The sequence below is a fragment of the Lepus europaeus genome, chromosome 5 (assembly GCF_033115175.1).
Source record: "Lepus europaeus isolate LE1 chromosome 5, mLepTim1.pri, whole genome shotgun sequence".
NCBI lineage: Eukaryota > Metazoa > Chordata > Mammalia > Lagomorpha > Leporidae > Lepus > Lepus europaeus.
The window spans coordinates 34,172,077-34,185,402 of NC_084831.1; the positions used below are offsets into that span (position 1 = coordinate 34,172,077).

At 43.1% G+C, this 13,326-nt stretch overlaps 1 protein-coding gene across 1 annotated transcript in view; it reads left to right on the plus strand.

Moving 5' to 3' along the window:
* LOC133760707 (coiled-coil domain-containing protein 30-like) overlaps positions 1-13,326 on the plus strand; it is an 84,732-nt gene that overhangs the window by 16,954 nt on the left and 54,452 nt on the right. The window contains exon 5 of the mRNA XM_062193292.1: positions 7,943-8,122. Coding sequence (XP_062049276.1) covers positions 7,943-8,122 — 180 coding nt within the window. The remainder of the gene's footprint in view (positions 1-7,942; positions 8,123-13,326) is intronic.

Here is a 13,326-nt window from a genome sequence, read left to right on the forward strand (position 1 = left end):
GAGCCATAACCTGCTGTCTCCCAGAGTCTGCATTATCAGGACCCTAAGCTGGGCATCAAGCCAGGCATCCACATATACAGCTGTTACAAACCCAGGTTCTTTGACTCACTTGCAAATCGAAATTGACAAGAGACCAACGTGCAACCCAGACAAGCTTATTGGGGGGTTATGCACAAGCAAAAGGGAGACAGCATAGTAGGAAGAAGTTTCACTGATGGGCTCCCCAACAAGAGTGGATCAGGTGTTTCTATGGGGATGGGTAGGCGTGGGGGTTTTTCTCCTTAACAAACAGCACTTCAGTCTGCTCAGTCACCCCTGGCACACGACACTTAAGTTTGTACCTTGCCCAGTGTCCTGTGCAGGCACTGTTGGTTGGTTGATTTTTTTTTTTTTTCTATATGACATGTTCAAAATGGTGGTGTTGCTCACTACAAACAACCCAGGAAGATCCCTTATGGGTCACATGGGGCTATCCTGGACATGCGTGCAGGTTGAAGTCTCTAACAGGGCAGTAGGGGTCTTTTGTGGTTAGGGTCTGGATGCTCCTTGCTCTTGATTGGTTTGGAACTGGAGCTAGATGCATAATTAGGTGGGAGGGGGGTGTATATCATTTCCAATGGAGCTTGATTTTAGTGAGTCCTGCTTCTGTCCTGTCTTAGGACAAGGGTGTCTTAATCAGTGTTTTAACTGCTAGGTTAATTGCCCATCCCAACATCATTTTTAATCTCATCATTAACATGTACTTACTGAGTGATATTATAATCATGGCATAAATCGTAATAAAGTAGCAATTAAAATCTGAACTAAGTCCATCCGTTGATGTACATTTTTACAAACTTTTGTTGGAAAGGCAGAGTGACAGAGAGAGGTCTCATCCATCAACTGTTTCATTCTTCAAATGCCTACAACAGCTAGGGCTAGACCAGGAGAAAACCAGGAGCCAGGAACTCCATCTCTGTTCCCCACACGGGTGACAGGGACCCAACTAATTTAACCATCTTCTGGTGTCTCATGGGTACATTTGCAGGAAGCTGAAATCGGAAGCAGTGTTGGGAGTCAACCCCAGGCACTCTGAATATGGGGTGTGGGCGTTCCAAGAGTCATCTTAACCCACTACCACCTCAGTTGGTGTACTTTATTAACAAGAATTCTTAAGCTCCATCTAAGCTCATAAGGAAAAATTGCTGATTGATTGTTGAGGTCTGCCCTGAGCAGGTGGGATAGGGAATGTCAGGATAGGTGCTACCTTTTCTATTCCTGATATGCAGCTTCCTGTACAAAGTACTTCATTTTAGTGGGGAGAAGACTACAAACACAGAACTATTTTAAAGATGGCTTTTGCTATTTGCTAGAAATCTACTTGTAAGAGAAATAATAGGAGTAGCTGGCGCCGTGGCTCACTAGGCTAATCCTCCGCCTTGCGGCGCCGGCACACTGGGTTCTAGTCCCGGTCGGGGCACCGGATTCTGTCCCGGTTGCTCCTCTTCCAGTCCAGCTCTCTGCTGTGGCCAGGGAGTGCAGTGGAGGATGGCCCAAGTGCTTAGGCCCTGCACCCCATGGGAGACCAGAAGAAGCACCTGGCTCCTGCCATTGGATCAGCGCGGTGCGCCGGTCACAGCGCACCAGCCACGGCGGCCATTGGAGGGTGAACCAATGGCAAAGGAAGACCTTTCTCTCTGTCTCTCTCTCTCTCACTGTCCACTCTGCCTGTCAAAAAAATAAATAAATAAAATAAAATAAAAATTAAAAAAAGATATAATAGGAGTGACCACAAGCCACATAAATTCTTCCTTATGTCTCATTTTATGGGCTCTTGTACAAGTTAAGATTTCGGTCCATAAATATTCTAGAACTGATTTTGAGATCCCAAGAGGGAGGCCTTTGTATTCATATGAAAGCCAACTTCAAAAATCTGATAATTTGCACTTGAAAAGTGATTCAAGTATACATTTGGGGAAAAAAAAAAAAGAGTAACAGTAAGGGAAGTCAAAGGTATATTTGAGGGGCTGGTGCTATGGCATAGAAGAGAGTTAAGCTGCCACCTGCAGTGCCAGCATCCAATAAGGTCACTGGTTCAAGTCCTGGCTGCTTCACTTCCCATGCAACTCCCTGCTAATGCACCTGGGAAAACAGCAGAAGATGGCCCAATTCCTTGGGCCCTGCACCCATGTGAGAGACCTGGAAGTAGTTCCTGGCTCCTGGCTTAGGATTGACCCAGCTCTGGCCATTGTGGATTAGGGAATGTGACATCAAATATTCAGGAAGAGATAAATTTTACAACTCCCAGAGAGTCCCCTTGTTGGGTATTGGGCTAGCAGAAGACGCTTGAGATGAGGCTGAACACACAGCTCACAAAAGTTGTGAAGTGTTTACCTAGGAACTTAAAATGATCAGCATGCCTTTAGAGTATGCAATTTAGAGCATGAGAGGTAATACCTTGGTTAATTTATTAATTTTCTTTTAATTTACACTTTTTCATTATTATGAAGAATAATTTCTCAAAACCTAGAATGGAGGTGAAAAACTATGAAATATATAAAAATTCTATGGAACACTGGGAGAACAGGCACTTTGTAGAAGAGCAAATATTCCTATATAACCCACAGCCTTTTAGGATTTTTGCTGAATTCTAATACTAGTTCAGAAATTTTTTCCCATAATAGTGACCAGGAATTATTGGAAGAAAGTTAAGTTTTTCTTATTCATTTATTAAACCAATATTAACTGGCTATCTATGATATATCAGATCCTGTATTAGGGCTTATACAATAATAAACTAGATAGATTTGGACCTCATGGGGAGAAAAATAACACATTTGTATTTGAACTTTATATTTCCCAAAGCCCTGTTGGATACTTCATTTACTTCTTTTTTTTTTTTTTTTTTTTTTTTTTTTGACAGGCAGAGTAAACGGTGATAGAGAGAGAGACAGAGAGAAAGGTCTTCCTTTTTGCCGTTGGTTCACCCTCCAATGGCCGCCGCGGCTGGCGCGCTGCGGCCAGTGCACCACGCTGATCCGAAGACAGGAGCCAGGTACTTATCCTGGTCTCCCATGGGGTGCAGGGCCCAAGCACTTTGGGCCATCCTCCACTGCACTCCTGGGCCACAGCAGAAAGCTAGCCTGGAAGAGGGGCAACCGGGACAGAATCCAGCACCCCGACCGGGACTAGAACCCAGTGTGACGGCGCCGCAGGGGTAGGATTAGTCTAGTGAGCCACGGCGCCGGACCATTTACTTCTTTAAAACATTTTTTTCTGCCATGTGCTATACATTGGTGATTTCAGAACCTCTTTCTATGTGTAGGGTTCTTTGGCTAACTGATGGCTGTAAAATGTTCTGCTTTTTATCTGGTCTGTGCCTGTGTGTGTATGTATGTGTGGCTTTCCTGGTCTTTGTCCCTATGGTCGGCTAGCTGCTATTCTATGTGTGCTGTGTCTTCATTACCCTCAGGATATAATGGCACATAATGGGCACATAATGGGCACATTTAAGTAGCGTCAGCCTGAACCAGATACCAAATGTTTAATGTTTATAAGTGTTAAAGACATAGAAAAAGAACTTTGAGAGCACTTTTATGAGTAAGTGTGTGAGCTGTTTTGGTCTAAGTATTTTGTAGCATCACATATGAGGCTTAACTTCTGCTGCTCCACAATATTACAGGTTGTCTGATAGCTGATTTCTAGATAACACTCTTGAAGTAGTTGGAACTAGCATTGATTATCTTAATTTTATGGGCTAAAACCTAGCTTCCTGGTTCTTTTTCCTAACATTATTGATAATTTACTGTGCTCTAGGCACTATACTAAATATCCTTATGTATCAAACAGTACAATGAGGCAGGAATATTATTGTTGCCTCTATGTAGATAAGGAAACTGAGGCTTTAGAAAAATTACATATTTTTCCAAAAAGGGAAGCTTATTTGCCCATGTTGGGGAAGTGATAGAGTGATAAGAAGTGATAGAGGCTGCTTACTCAGGCTCTATCACTTAAATAAGCAGTAAATAAGCTTACTGCTTATTTAATAGCTATGCCATTTGCTTCTACTTGCTGCAAACTTCACAGAATGCTTACCGTTCTCACTCAAGCTGGTGTCCTAAGGAAGACTGCCAACTGGCTCCCAGAAGCCCCCAGGTGTTAGAGATTTCTTGGTGAATTTAGCAAGAGTTTAGCACTCAAAGGCCGGCACCCCGGCTCACTAGGCTAATCCTCTGCCTGTGACGCCGGCACTCCAGGTCCTAGTACTGGTTGGGGCGCCGGTTCTGTCCCGGTTGCTCCTCTTCCAGTCTAGCTCTCTGCTGTGGCCTGGGAGTGCAGTGGAGGATGGCCCAAGTGCTTGGGCCCTGCACCCCATGGGAGACCAGGAGAAGCACCTGGCTCCTGGCTTTGGATCGGCAGAGTGCGCCGGCTGCAATGCCCCAGTTGTAGTGGCCATTTGGGGGGTAAACCAATGGAAGCAAGACCTTCTCTCTCTCTCTCTCTCTCTCTCTCTCTCTCTCTCTCTCTCTCTCTCTCGCTGTCTAACTCTGCCTGTCAAAAAATAAATTAAAAAAAAAAAAGAGTTTAGCACTCAAGCTTCTAGCCTCCAAAACCTGAACAGATCTGTCTTAGGAATAAATTCACATTAACAAAATTTTCGAAGCAATTAGATAAAATAAGAGCATTAATTCTTCTGTAATAATTAATTTAAAATATCACAGGAGCATGTTTAGATGAACAGTTCAGTCTCCCAGGTTTGATGGCTATCTCTAGCTCCTGACTCTGGCTTCCTGATGATGTGGCCGCTGGGAAGCAGCAGGTAACAGCTGAAGTACCTGGGTCCCTGCCACCCACGTGGGTGACGCAGATTGAGTTCCTGCTTCCCAGCTCTGACCTGGCCCAGCCCCGAATATTGTGGACACTGGGGAGTAAACTAGTGGATGAAAGATCTCTGTCTGTCTGTCTGTGTTTGACTGTGTCTCTCTGCCTTTCAAATAGAAAAAAAAAAAAACACACAATGATCACTTCACACCTGTTAGAATGGGTATTATCAAAAAAGCAAAAGATAAGTATTGGTAAGGATATGAAGAAAATGGAACTCTTGTACACTGCTAATGGGAATATAAATTAGTATAAACATTATGGAAAACTGTACAAAGAGTCTTCAGAAAAGTCACAGAAATGTACATTTTAAAATCCCATTTTCCACGAACTTTTTGAAGTCCCCTGTATGCAGTAATCCATAATGACCTAAAGCGATTAACACTTCACATAGCACCTGAAACTGTAAAACCACTAGAAGAAAACATAAGAGGGAAAACTACCTGGCATTGATCCGGGGAATGGATTTTTGCGTTTGATTCCAAAAACTCAAGCAATGAAAACAAAAATAGGCAAATGAAATAGCATAAAACTAAAAGCTTCACAGAAAACAATTAAAACAGGAAATAGGCAGCCTATAATTGGGAGAAAATATTTGCAAGGCAGGCATCTGATAAGGGACTAATGTCCAAAATTATGAAAATTCCTCAAAACCTAAAACTAGAATTGCCATATGATCCGAAAATCCCACTTCTGGGTATGCATCCAAAGGATCTGAAAGATATTCCTGACTCCAATTTCATTGCAGCATTATACACAAAAGCCAAGCTACAGAATAAACTTAAATGCCTATCAATAGGCCAGTGCCGCGGTTCACTAGGCTAATCCTCCTCCAGTGGCACTGGCACTCCAGGTTCTAGTCCCGGTCGGGGCACCAGATTCTGTCCCAGTTGCTCCTTCCAGTCCAGCTCTCTGCTGTGGCCCGGGAGTGCAGTGGAGGATGGCCCAAGTGCTTGGGCCGTGCACCCCATGGGAGACCAGGAGAAGCACCTGGCTCCTGGCTTTGGATCGGCTGCACCGGCAGTAGCAGCCATTTGGGGGGTGAACCAACAGAAAAGGAAGACCTTTCTCTCTGTCTCTCTCTCTCTCTCTCACTGTCTAACTCTGCCTGTAAAAAAAAAAAAAAAAAAAACAATGCCTATCAATGAATGAATAAAGAAAATGAAGTATATATACTATATACAATGGAATATACTATTCATCCTTAAGAGCATGTGTTGAGGTGGACAATTAGCCTAGTAGTCACACACTAGTTAAGACGCCCATGTGTCCCACATTAGAGTACCTGGAATTGATACCTAGCTCCAGGCTCCTGACTCCAGCTCCTGCTCATGCAGACCCTGAAAGGCAGCAGCCATGGTTCAAGTGATTGGGTGCCTGCCACCTGCATGGGAAACCTGGATTGTATTTGCAGCTCCCAGCCAAAGCTGCCCAGTGCAGCCCTAGCCTTTGCAGGCATTTGGGGAGTGAATCAACAAACTAAATTCTCTATCTCTCTCTACCTCTCGAATAAATAAATATTTTAAAAAACAGAGGCTGGCTCTGTGGCATAGTAGGTTAAGTCTCCACTTGTGACACTGGCATCCCATATGGGCGCTCATTCGAGTCCCGGCTGCTCCATTTCTGATCCAGCTCCCTACTAATGGCCTGGGAAAGCAGTGAAAGATGGCCCCAATGCTTGGACCTCTGCACCCACATGGAAGACCTTGAAGAAGCTCCTGGCTCCTGGCTTTGAGTTGGCTCTGCTCCAGCCACTGTGACCATTTGGGGAGTGAAACAGCAGATGGAAAACCTCTCTCTCTCTGTCTCTCCCTCTCTCTGCCTATAACTCTGCCCCTCGAATAAATAAATAAATAAATATTTAAAGAAATAAAATAAAAACAGCATTGGGGCTGGTGGTGTGGTACAGCAGATTAAGCTGCCACTTCTGATGCCAGCATCCCATATCAGAGTGTTGATTTGAGTCCCAATTACTCTGCTTCCTATCCAGCTTCCTGCTAATGTGCCTGGGAAGACAGTGGAAAATGGACCAAGTACTTATGCCCTGCCACCCATGTAGGAGACCAGGATGGAGTTCCTGGCTCCATCCTGACCCAGTCATGGCTGTTGCAGCCATTTGGGGAATTACCAGCAGATGGAAAATACCTCTGTCTCTCTGCCTTTCAAATAAATAAAAATAAGTCTTAAAAAAAAACAGTGTTGGTGAGTAATAGCTGGAAGAGAATTACTAAGCAGTAAAAGGAAAGTGATGAGGAAAACTAGGAACTTAAGATCTTTTGCTAAAGTTTCTTGCTTTTTGCCAGCAGATACCACATGTGTGTGTGTGCACATACACACATACATTCACACTTATTTCACATAGTGACTCTTTGAATTCCCCATTTAAAATGTTTTACTCTGAAAGTGTCCATGCTTCTGTTGCCATTAATTGATATGAAAAATAGGAAGGATGATTGTCCATGCCTAACTGCTTTTATTCACTTGATTTCCCTGGTATTCTCACCATAACAGGAGTTCAGTTATATGAACATGTACCAAATAGCCATAAATGTAAAAGAGTAATGTGTTGTAAATAAACTAACTGCAGAAAAATCTACATGTGAATACTTACATCCTGGGGATAGGAAGTCGGCCTGGTTGTTAAGGACTGGTTAAGACACTTGTTTTCCACAGCAGAGTGCCTGGGTTCCATATCCAGCACTGCTCTTGACTTCAGCTTCCTGCTAATTTAGATCTGGGAGGCAACAGTGATGGATCAAGTGATTAGGTTCCTGCCATCCACGTGAGAGACCTGGATTGAATTATTGGCTCAGCTTAAACCCCTGGCCTGGGGCTGTGGCAGGCATTTTGGGAGTGCAACAGTGGATGAAAGTACATTCTCTCTCTCTCTCTCTCTCTCTCTCTCTCTCTCTGCCTTGCAAATTAATTAATTAAAGTAACCAATAAAAGAACTAAAGTATAATTTAAAAGAGAGAGATGCTTTGAAAAAAATGACATTCTGATAATTCTGACAGCTTGATCCCATATTTTACCAATAATCTTTCAAACTGCCCTTGTTTCTTTTTTTGAATGTTTGCTTTAGTATTCATTGTCTGGAGAAAAACTAAAATGCCAACAGCAAGAGGAAGTACAACAACTTCGCCAGAATTTGCACCGGCTCCAGATCCTTTGCAACTCAGCTGAAAAAGAGCTTCAATATGAGCGAGGAAAGAACTTGGACTTAAAGCAGCATAATAGTTTACTGCAGGAAGAGAGCATTAAGGTAACTCTAGCGGGCACATCCTTTATTGTGGGCCTCATTTGGCCTTGGCAGTAAACAAGTCAAAATTCTTCAATTTTATCATTCATGGCAGGATCCACAGATGGGTGAGCAATGTGAACCTGGTACCTTCTTCCTTTAATTATTCCCTACTGAATAAGGACACAGCTCAGTTATTTCTCTGCTGTTTAAGGGCTGTATGTGCTATCAACTTGTAGATGGAAAAAAGGTTTTAAATTATGCGATCTTGGGGCTGGCATGTGGTCCAACAGTTAAGATGACCACATCCCCTATCAAAGTGCCCAGGTTTGATACCTGGCTGTGGCTCCTGACTCCAGCTTCCTGTCAGTGCAGGCCCTGGGGAGCCCTGGTGATAGCTCAAGTAGTTGGGTTCCTGCTGCTCACGTGGGAGACTTGGGTGGAGTGTCTGCTTCCCAGCTTAATGCTCAGTCAAGCCCCAGCTGTCGCAGGTATTTGGAGAGTGGACCAGCAGGTCAGGGTGCTGTCTCTCTCTCTCCTTCCTTGCACCTCTCAGATAAATACATAAACGTTAACATTATGTTTAAGTAAATCAATCTTTTGAACTCATTATCTAAAATTTTTAACACCTATAAATTTCAATGACTAAGCCAAAATACTAGTTGTCCTGCCTTAGTTGTGTATCACTTATTGATCCCTAACAGAGGTATCTATTATTATTGATCCTTTTAAGTATTAATGGCCCGTGATAATATTCATGGGAGGGCAAAGATATTTTTCCTAACACAAGAGCATTATAAGTTAAGGGGACCTCCCCCAAAACACTCGCTTTCAAATAATCTATGTAGAGGGTAGGCGTTTAGCCCAGTAAGATACCAGTTAAGACACCTGTGTCCCATATTAGAGGGCCTGTGTTCAATGCCTGGCTCTAGGTCTTGACTCCAGTTTCTTGCTACTGCAGTCCCTGGGAGGCAGCAGTGATGGCTCAAATAATTGAGTTCATGCTACCCAGAGGGGAGACCTGGATTGAGTTCCTGGCTCCCAGTTTGGGTCCAGGCCAGGATCATCATAGGTATATAGAGAGTGAACCAGTGGATGAGAATGTATGCTATCTTTCTCATTTTCCTTATCTCAATACCTCTCACATATATACATACATAAAAATAATATATGTAGAGCTGTCATGCACAGATTCATCTAAATTTTATGTGCCACATAAATGTTCAAAATTATTCACCAGGGGCAAGCATTTGGCACACTGATTAAGCCACTGTTTGGGATGCTGCCATCCCATATTGGAGTGCCTAGGATCAAGTGCCAGCTCTACTTTTTTTTTAAGATTTATTTGAAAGGCATAGTTACAGAGAGGCAGAGGCAGAGAGGGAGAGAGGGAGAGAGTTGGACAGGAAGAGGGGCAACCGGGACAGAATCCAGCGCCCCAACCGGGACTAGAACCCGGTGTGCCAGCGCCGCAGGCAGAGGATTAGCCTATTGAGCCACGGTGCCGGCCTGAATATCTTTTTAAATATGTTTATTTATTTGAAAAACAGAATGACAGAGAAAGAGGGAGAGACAGAGAGAGATTTTCCATCTTCTGGTTTACTCCTTAAATGACACAATAACCAAGGCTAAGCCAAGAGCACAGAACTCTACCCAGGTCTCCCAGGAGAGTGGTAGGGACCCAGGCATTTGGCCCATTATCTGCTGCTTTCCCAGATGCATTGGCAGGAAGCTAGACCAGAAGTGACGGAGCTGGGACTAGAACCCACACTCTGAGAGGGGAAGCAGGCATCGTAAGAGGCAGTTTACCCCTGCCCTGCAGCACTTACCTGTCTTCTCATGATCAGCTCTGTTTGCAAGATTCATCCATGTTGTGGTGTTTAGCCACTGCTTTTCATTTTTTCTTTGCAGTCTGGTGATCCCTTCTAAGAAAATGTTGTAAGTTTTTCCCCCTATGGCTTAAGGACACTTTGCCTGTTTCTTGCTTGGCAATATAAAGAATGTTACAGACTTGCAGAGTGTCAGGCAGAGAACTGTTCTGTCTCCACCAACCCCAAGACAGTGTACTGGGTCCTCTTCTTGGTATTCCAGTGTCCCAACCAAAAGCTGGAAAGGCCACCTTGGGTGTACAAATCATTGGCCATAGCAGTTTTTGTCCCAGTGTTGTCTTATATCATCATTACTAGGCATCATCAAGATTGATGACCACAGTCCCCAGAGGCCTCTAGCTTTTTTGGCTTCTCAACTAAATGGACAATATACTGTGAAAGGACTCAAATCCTTTCTATTTATGGTAAGTAGTTTATGTTTCATAATCCTGAACTAATCCAATGTACCAAATTCCATCATTTGCTTTTTTTCCTTTAGATTTATTTATTTGAAAGGAGGTTGAGAGAGAGTTATCTTCCATCTTTGGTTTATTCCCCAAAAGACCACAACAGCCAGGGCTAAGCCAAGGCTAAGCCAGAGGCCAGGAACTCCATTCAGGTCTCCCACATTGATGAGAGAGGCCCAATTACCTGAGCTATCTTCTGCTGCTTTCCCACATGCATTAGCAGGGAGCTGGATCAGAAGTGGAGCAGCTGGAACTCAAACTGGTGTTCCAATATGGGATGCCAGCATTGCAGGTAGCAGCTTATAACCTGCTGTGTCACATTAGGGCCGCAGTTTTTCACTGATTTATTGGTTCCTTCTTATGTATTCATTGGATTTGTCTATGAATGGAGTTTTTTTTTTTTTTTCCACAAAAAAAAAAAAAAAAAAACTGAAAAAATGATTGCCCACAAAAAGAAAATGAAATGCCTAAGCTTTCTAACAGGGTGGAGTGTCTTTTGAGAAAATTCCAACAACTAATGAATTTGTTCCCATCAATGATGTTTCAGAAAGCTATAGGCCGGCACCCCGGCTCAACAGGCTAATCCTCCACCTTGCAGCGCCGGCACACTGGGCTCTAGTCCCGGTCGGGGCACCGATCCTGTCCCGGTTGCCCCTCTTCCAGGCCAGCTCTCTGCTGTGGCCAGGGAGTGCAGTGGAGGATGGCCCAAGTCCTTGGGCCCTGCACCCCATGGGAGACCAGGAGAAGTACCTGGCTCCTGCCATCAGATCAGCGCGCTGCGCTGGCCGCAGCGCGCCTACCGCAGCGGCCATTGGAGGGTGAACCAACGGCAAAAGGAAGACCTTTCTCTCTGTCTCTCTCACTGTCCACTCTGCCTGTCAAAAAAAAAAAAAAAAAGCAAAAAAAATTAAAAAATGAAAAAAAAAAGAAAGCTGCACCAATCCTCCAAAATAAAATGAAGACATAGAGAGGGGGAGAGAAAAAGAGAGAGAGAGAGATTAGATTGAGTTTGAATTTAGAATGGCAGGGAGGAAAAGGATTTTTACTGAAAAAATAAGAAGCTTATTCAAACTTGGTCAAGAATTTCCTTTGAGTAAAAAAAAACAAGTCAAAAAGACAAGTTACTATATTTTTCCTGTTGACCTACATTGACCAATGACATCAAGGCACTTTTCTGTTAGGGTTTAATTTCTTCATTCCTTCTCTATTTAATAAAGCATTTAATAATTTTTACATATCTCTAGTATTTTTGGATTTGACGTTTCTGCTCTTTAGAAATTAGTGCAGAAGCCAGTGTTGTGGCTTAGTGGGTTAAGCTGCCACCTGCAACACCCACATCCCATATGGGTTCCAATTTGTGTCCCAGCTGCTCCACTTCCAATCCAGCTCCTTGCTATTGCACTTGTGAGACTAGGAAGAACCTCCTGGATTTGCCCTGGCCACTGTGGCCACTTAAGGAGTGAACCAGCAGATGGAAGATCTCTCTCTCTCTCTCTCTCTCTCTCTCTCTCTTGTCCCTCCCTCTGTAACTCTGCCTTATCAAATAAATAAATAAGTATTTTTTTAAAAAATTACAAAATTTCTTTTAAAAAAAAAAGTAATGCAAAATAAGGAAGTGGAGTCTCATTAGCTGACCACTCTGGATACTTGAGCAGCTTCTATCCAAGGAGATTTGCTTTTGAGCAGGGAGTATAAGAGCACATGATTTGAGACACTCAGAGTTCATCTGAACAGTGAGACGAATGAACGGAGCTGAGTGGTGTTTCTGCTCTTTAAGAAATGCTGCAGTGAACCTTCCTGTGCATGTGTGCTGATGTCGCCACGTGTGGACTTCTATGCGAAGACAGGAGCATTACTGTAACGTAGATACGTATTACTGCACCTCTTTCCCGAAGTTTCATACTTCCACCAGCAGTGTTTAAAGGTTTCCGTTGCCCTGTGTCCTCACCGAATCTTCATACTATCAGACATCAAAAGTTTTATGTGTATACAGTGCTCATTTCTCGCAGTTTTAATGTGTATTTGCCTGTTTATAAATGAGGTTGAACTGCTCTTCATTTGTTTAGTTGACACTTGAATTTCCATCCTGTGAAAGGCCTATTCAAGATTTTGTTCGCGTTGCTTTGGGTTTCTGTTATTTTAATTTTTTCAGGACTTTGTTGGAATTCTTTATATATGAATCCTTTCTCAAGTGTATGTTACAAACATCTCTGTGGCTCACATTTATATTCTCTTTATACATCTTTCAATGACTCAACTTTTAATTTTCACCTGATTACTATATTTTTTTATTTTTACTTGCTTATTTGAGACACACACACACAGAGAGAGAGAGAGAGAGAGAGAGCTCCCATCTGCTACTTTACTTCCCAAATGCCTTCAACAGCCTCAGCTGAGCAGGGAATGGGAATTCAAGCCAGGTCTCCTTTGTGGTGGTATAAACCCAATGACTTGAGCCACCACTGCTGCCTCCCTGGGTTTGCATTAGCAGAAAGCTGGAATCATGAGTGAGAGCCAGGTATCAAACTCAGGAACTCTGATGTGGGACATGGATGCATTAACCACTAGACTACACATCCACCCACCCTGCTTTCTTTTTCAGTTAGTGGTTTTGGAGCCTGATTTTAGAAATATTTGTCTCCCTCAAAGTCATAAGCATATTCTCCTACTTTTGTCTTTTCAAATTCCGATCTTAAATCTATTGGAGCTTATTTTTCTGTATAGTGTTTTTTTCCATTTGGATTTTCAATTTTCTGGTGAGGAAAATTGGTTTATATTGTCACCTGGGTCGTAAAAAAAATAGTGTATGTGTCTCTGTGTGTGTGCATCTGAGTGTGTCTATGTGTGTTTCTGTGTATCTGTGTGTCTGTGTATCTGTGTGTATGTTTCTGTG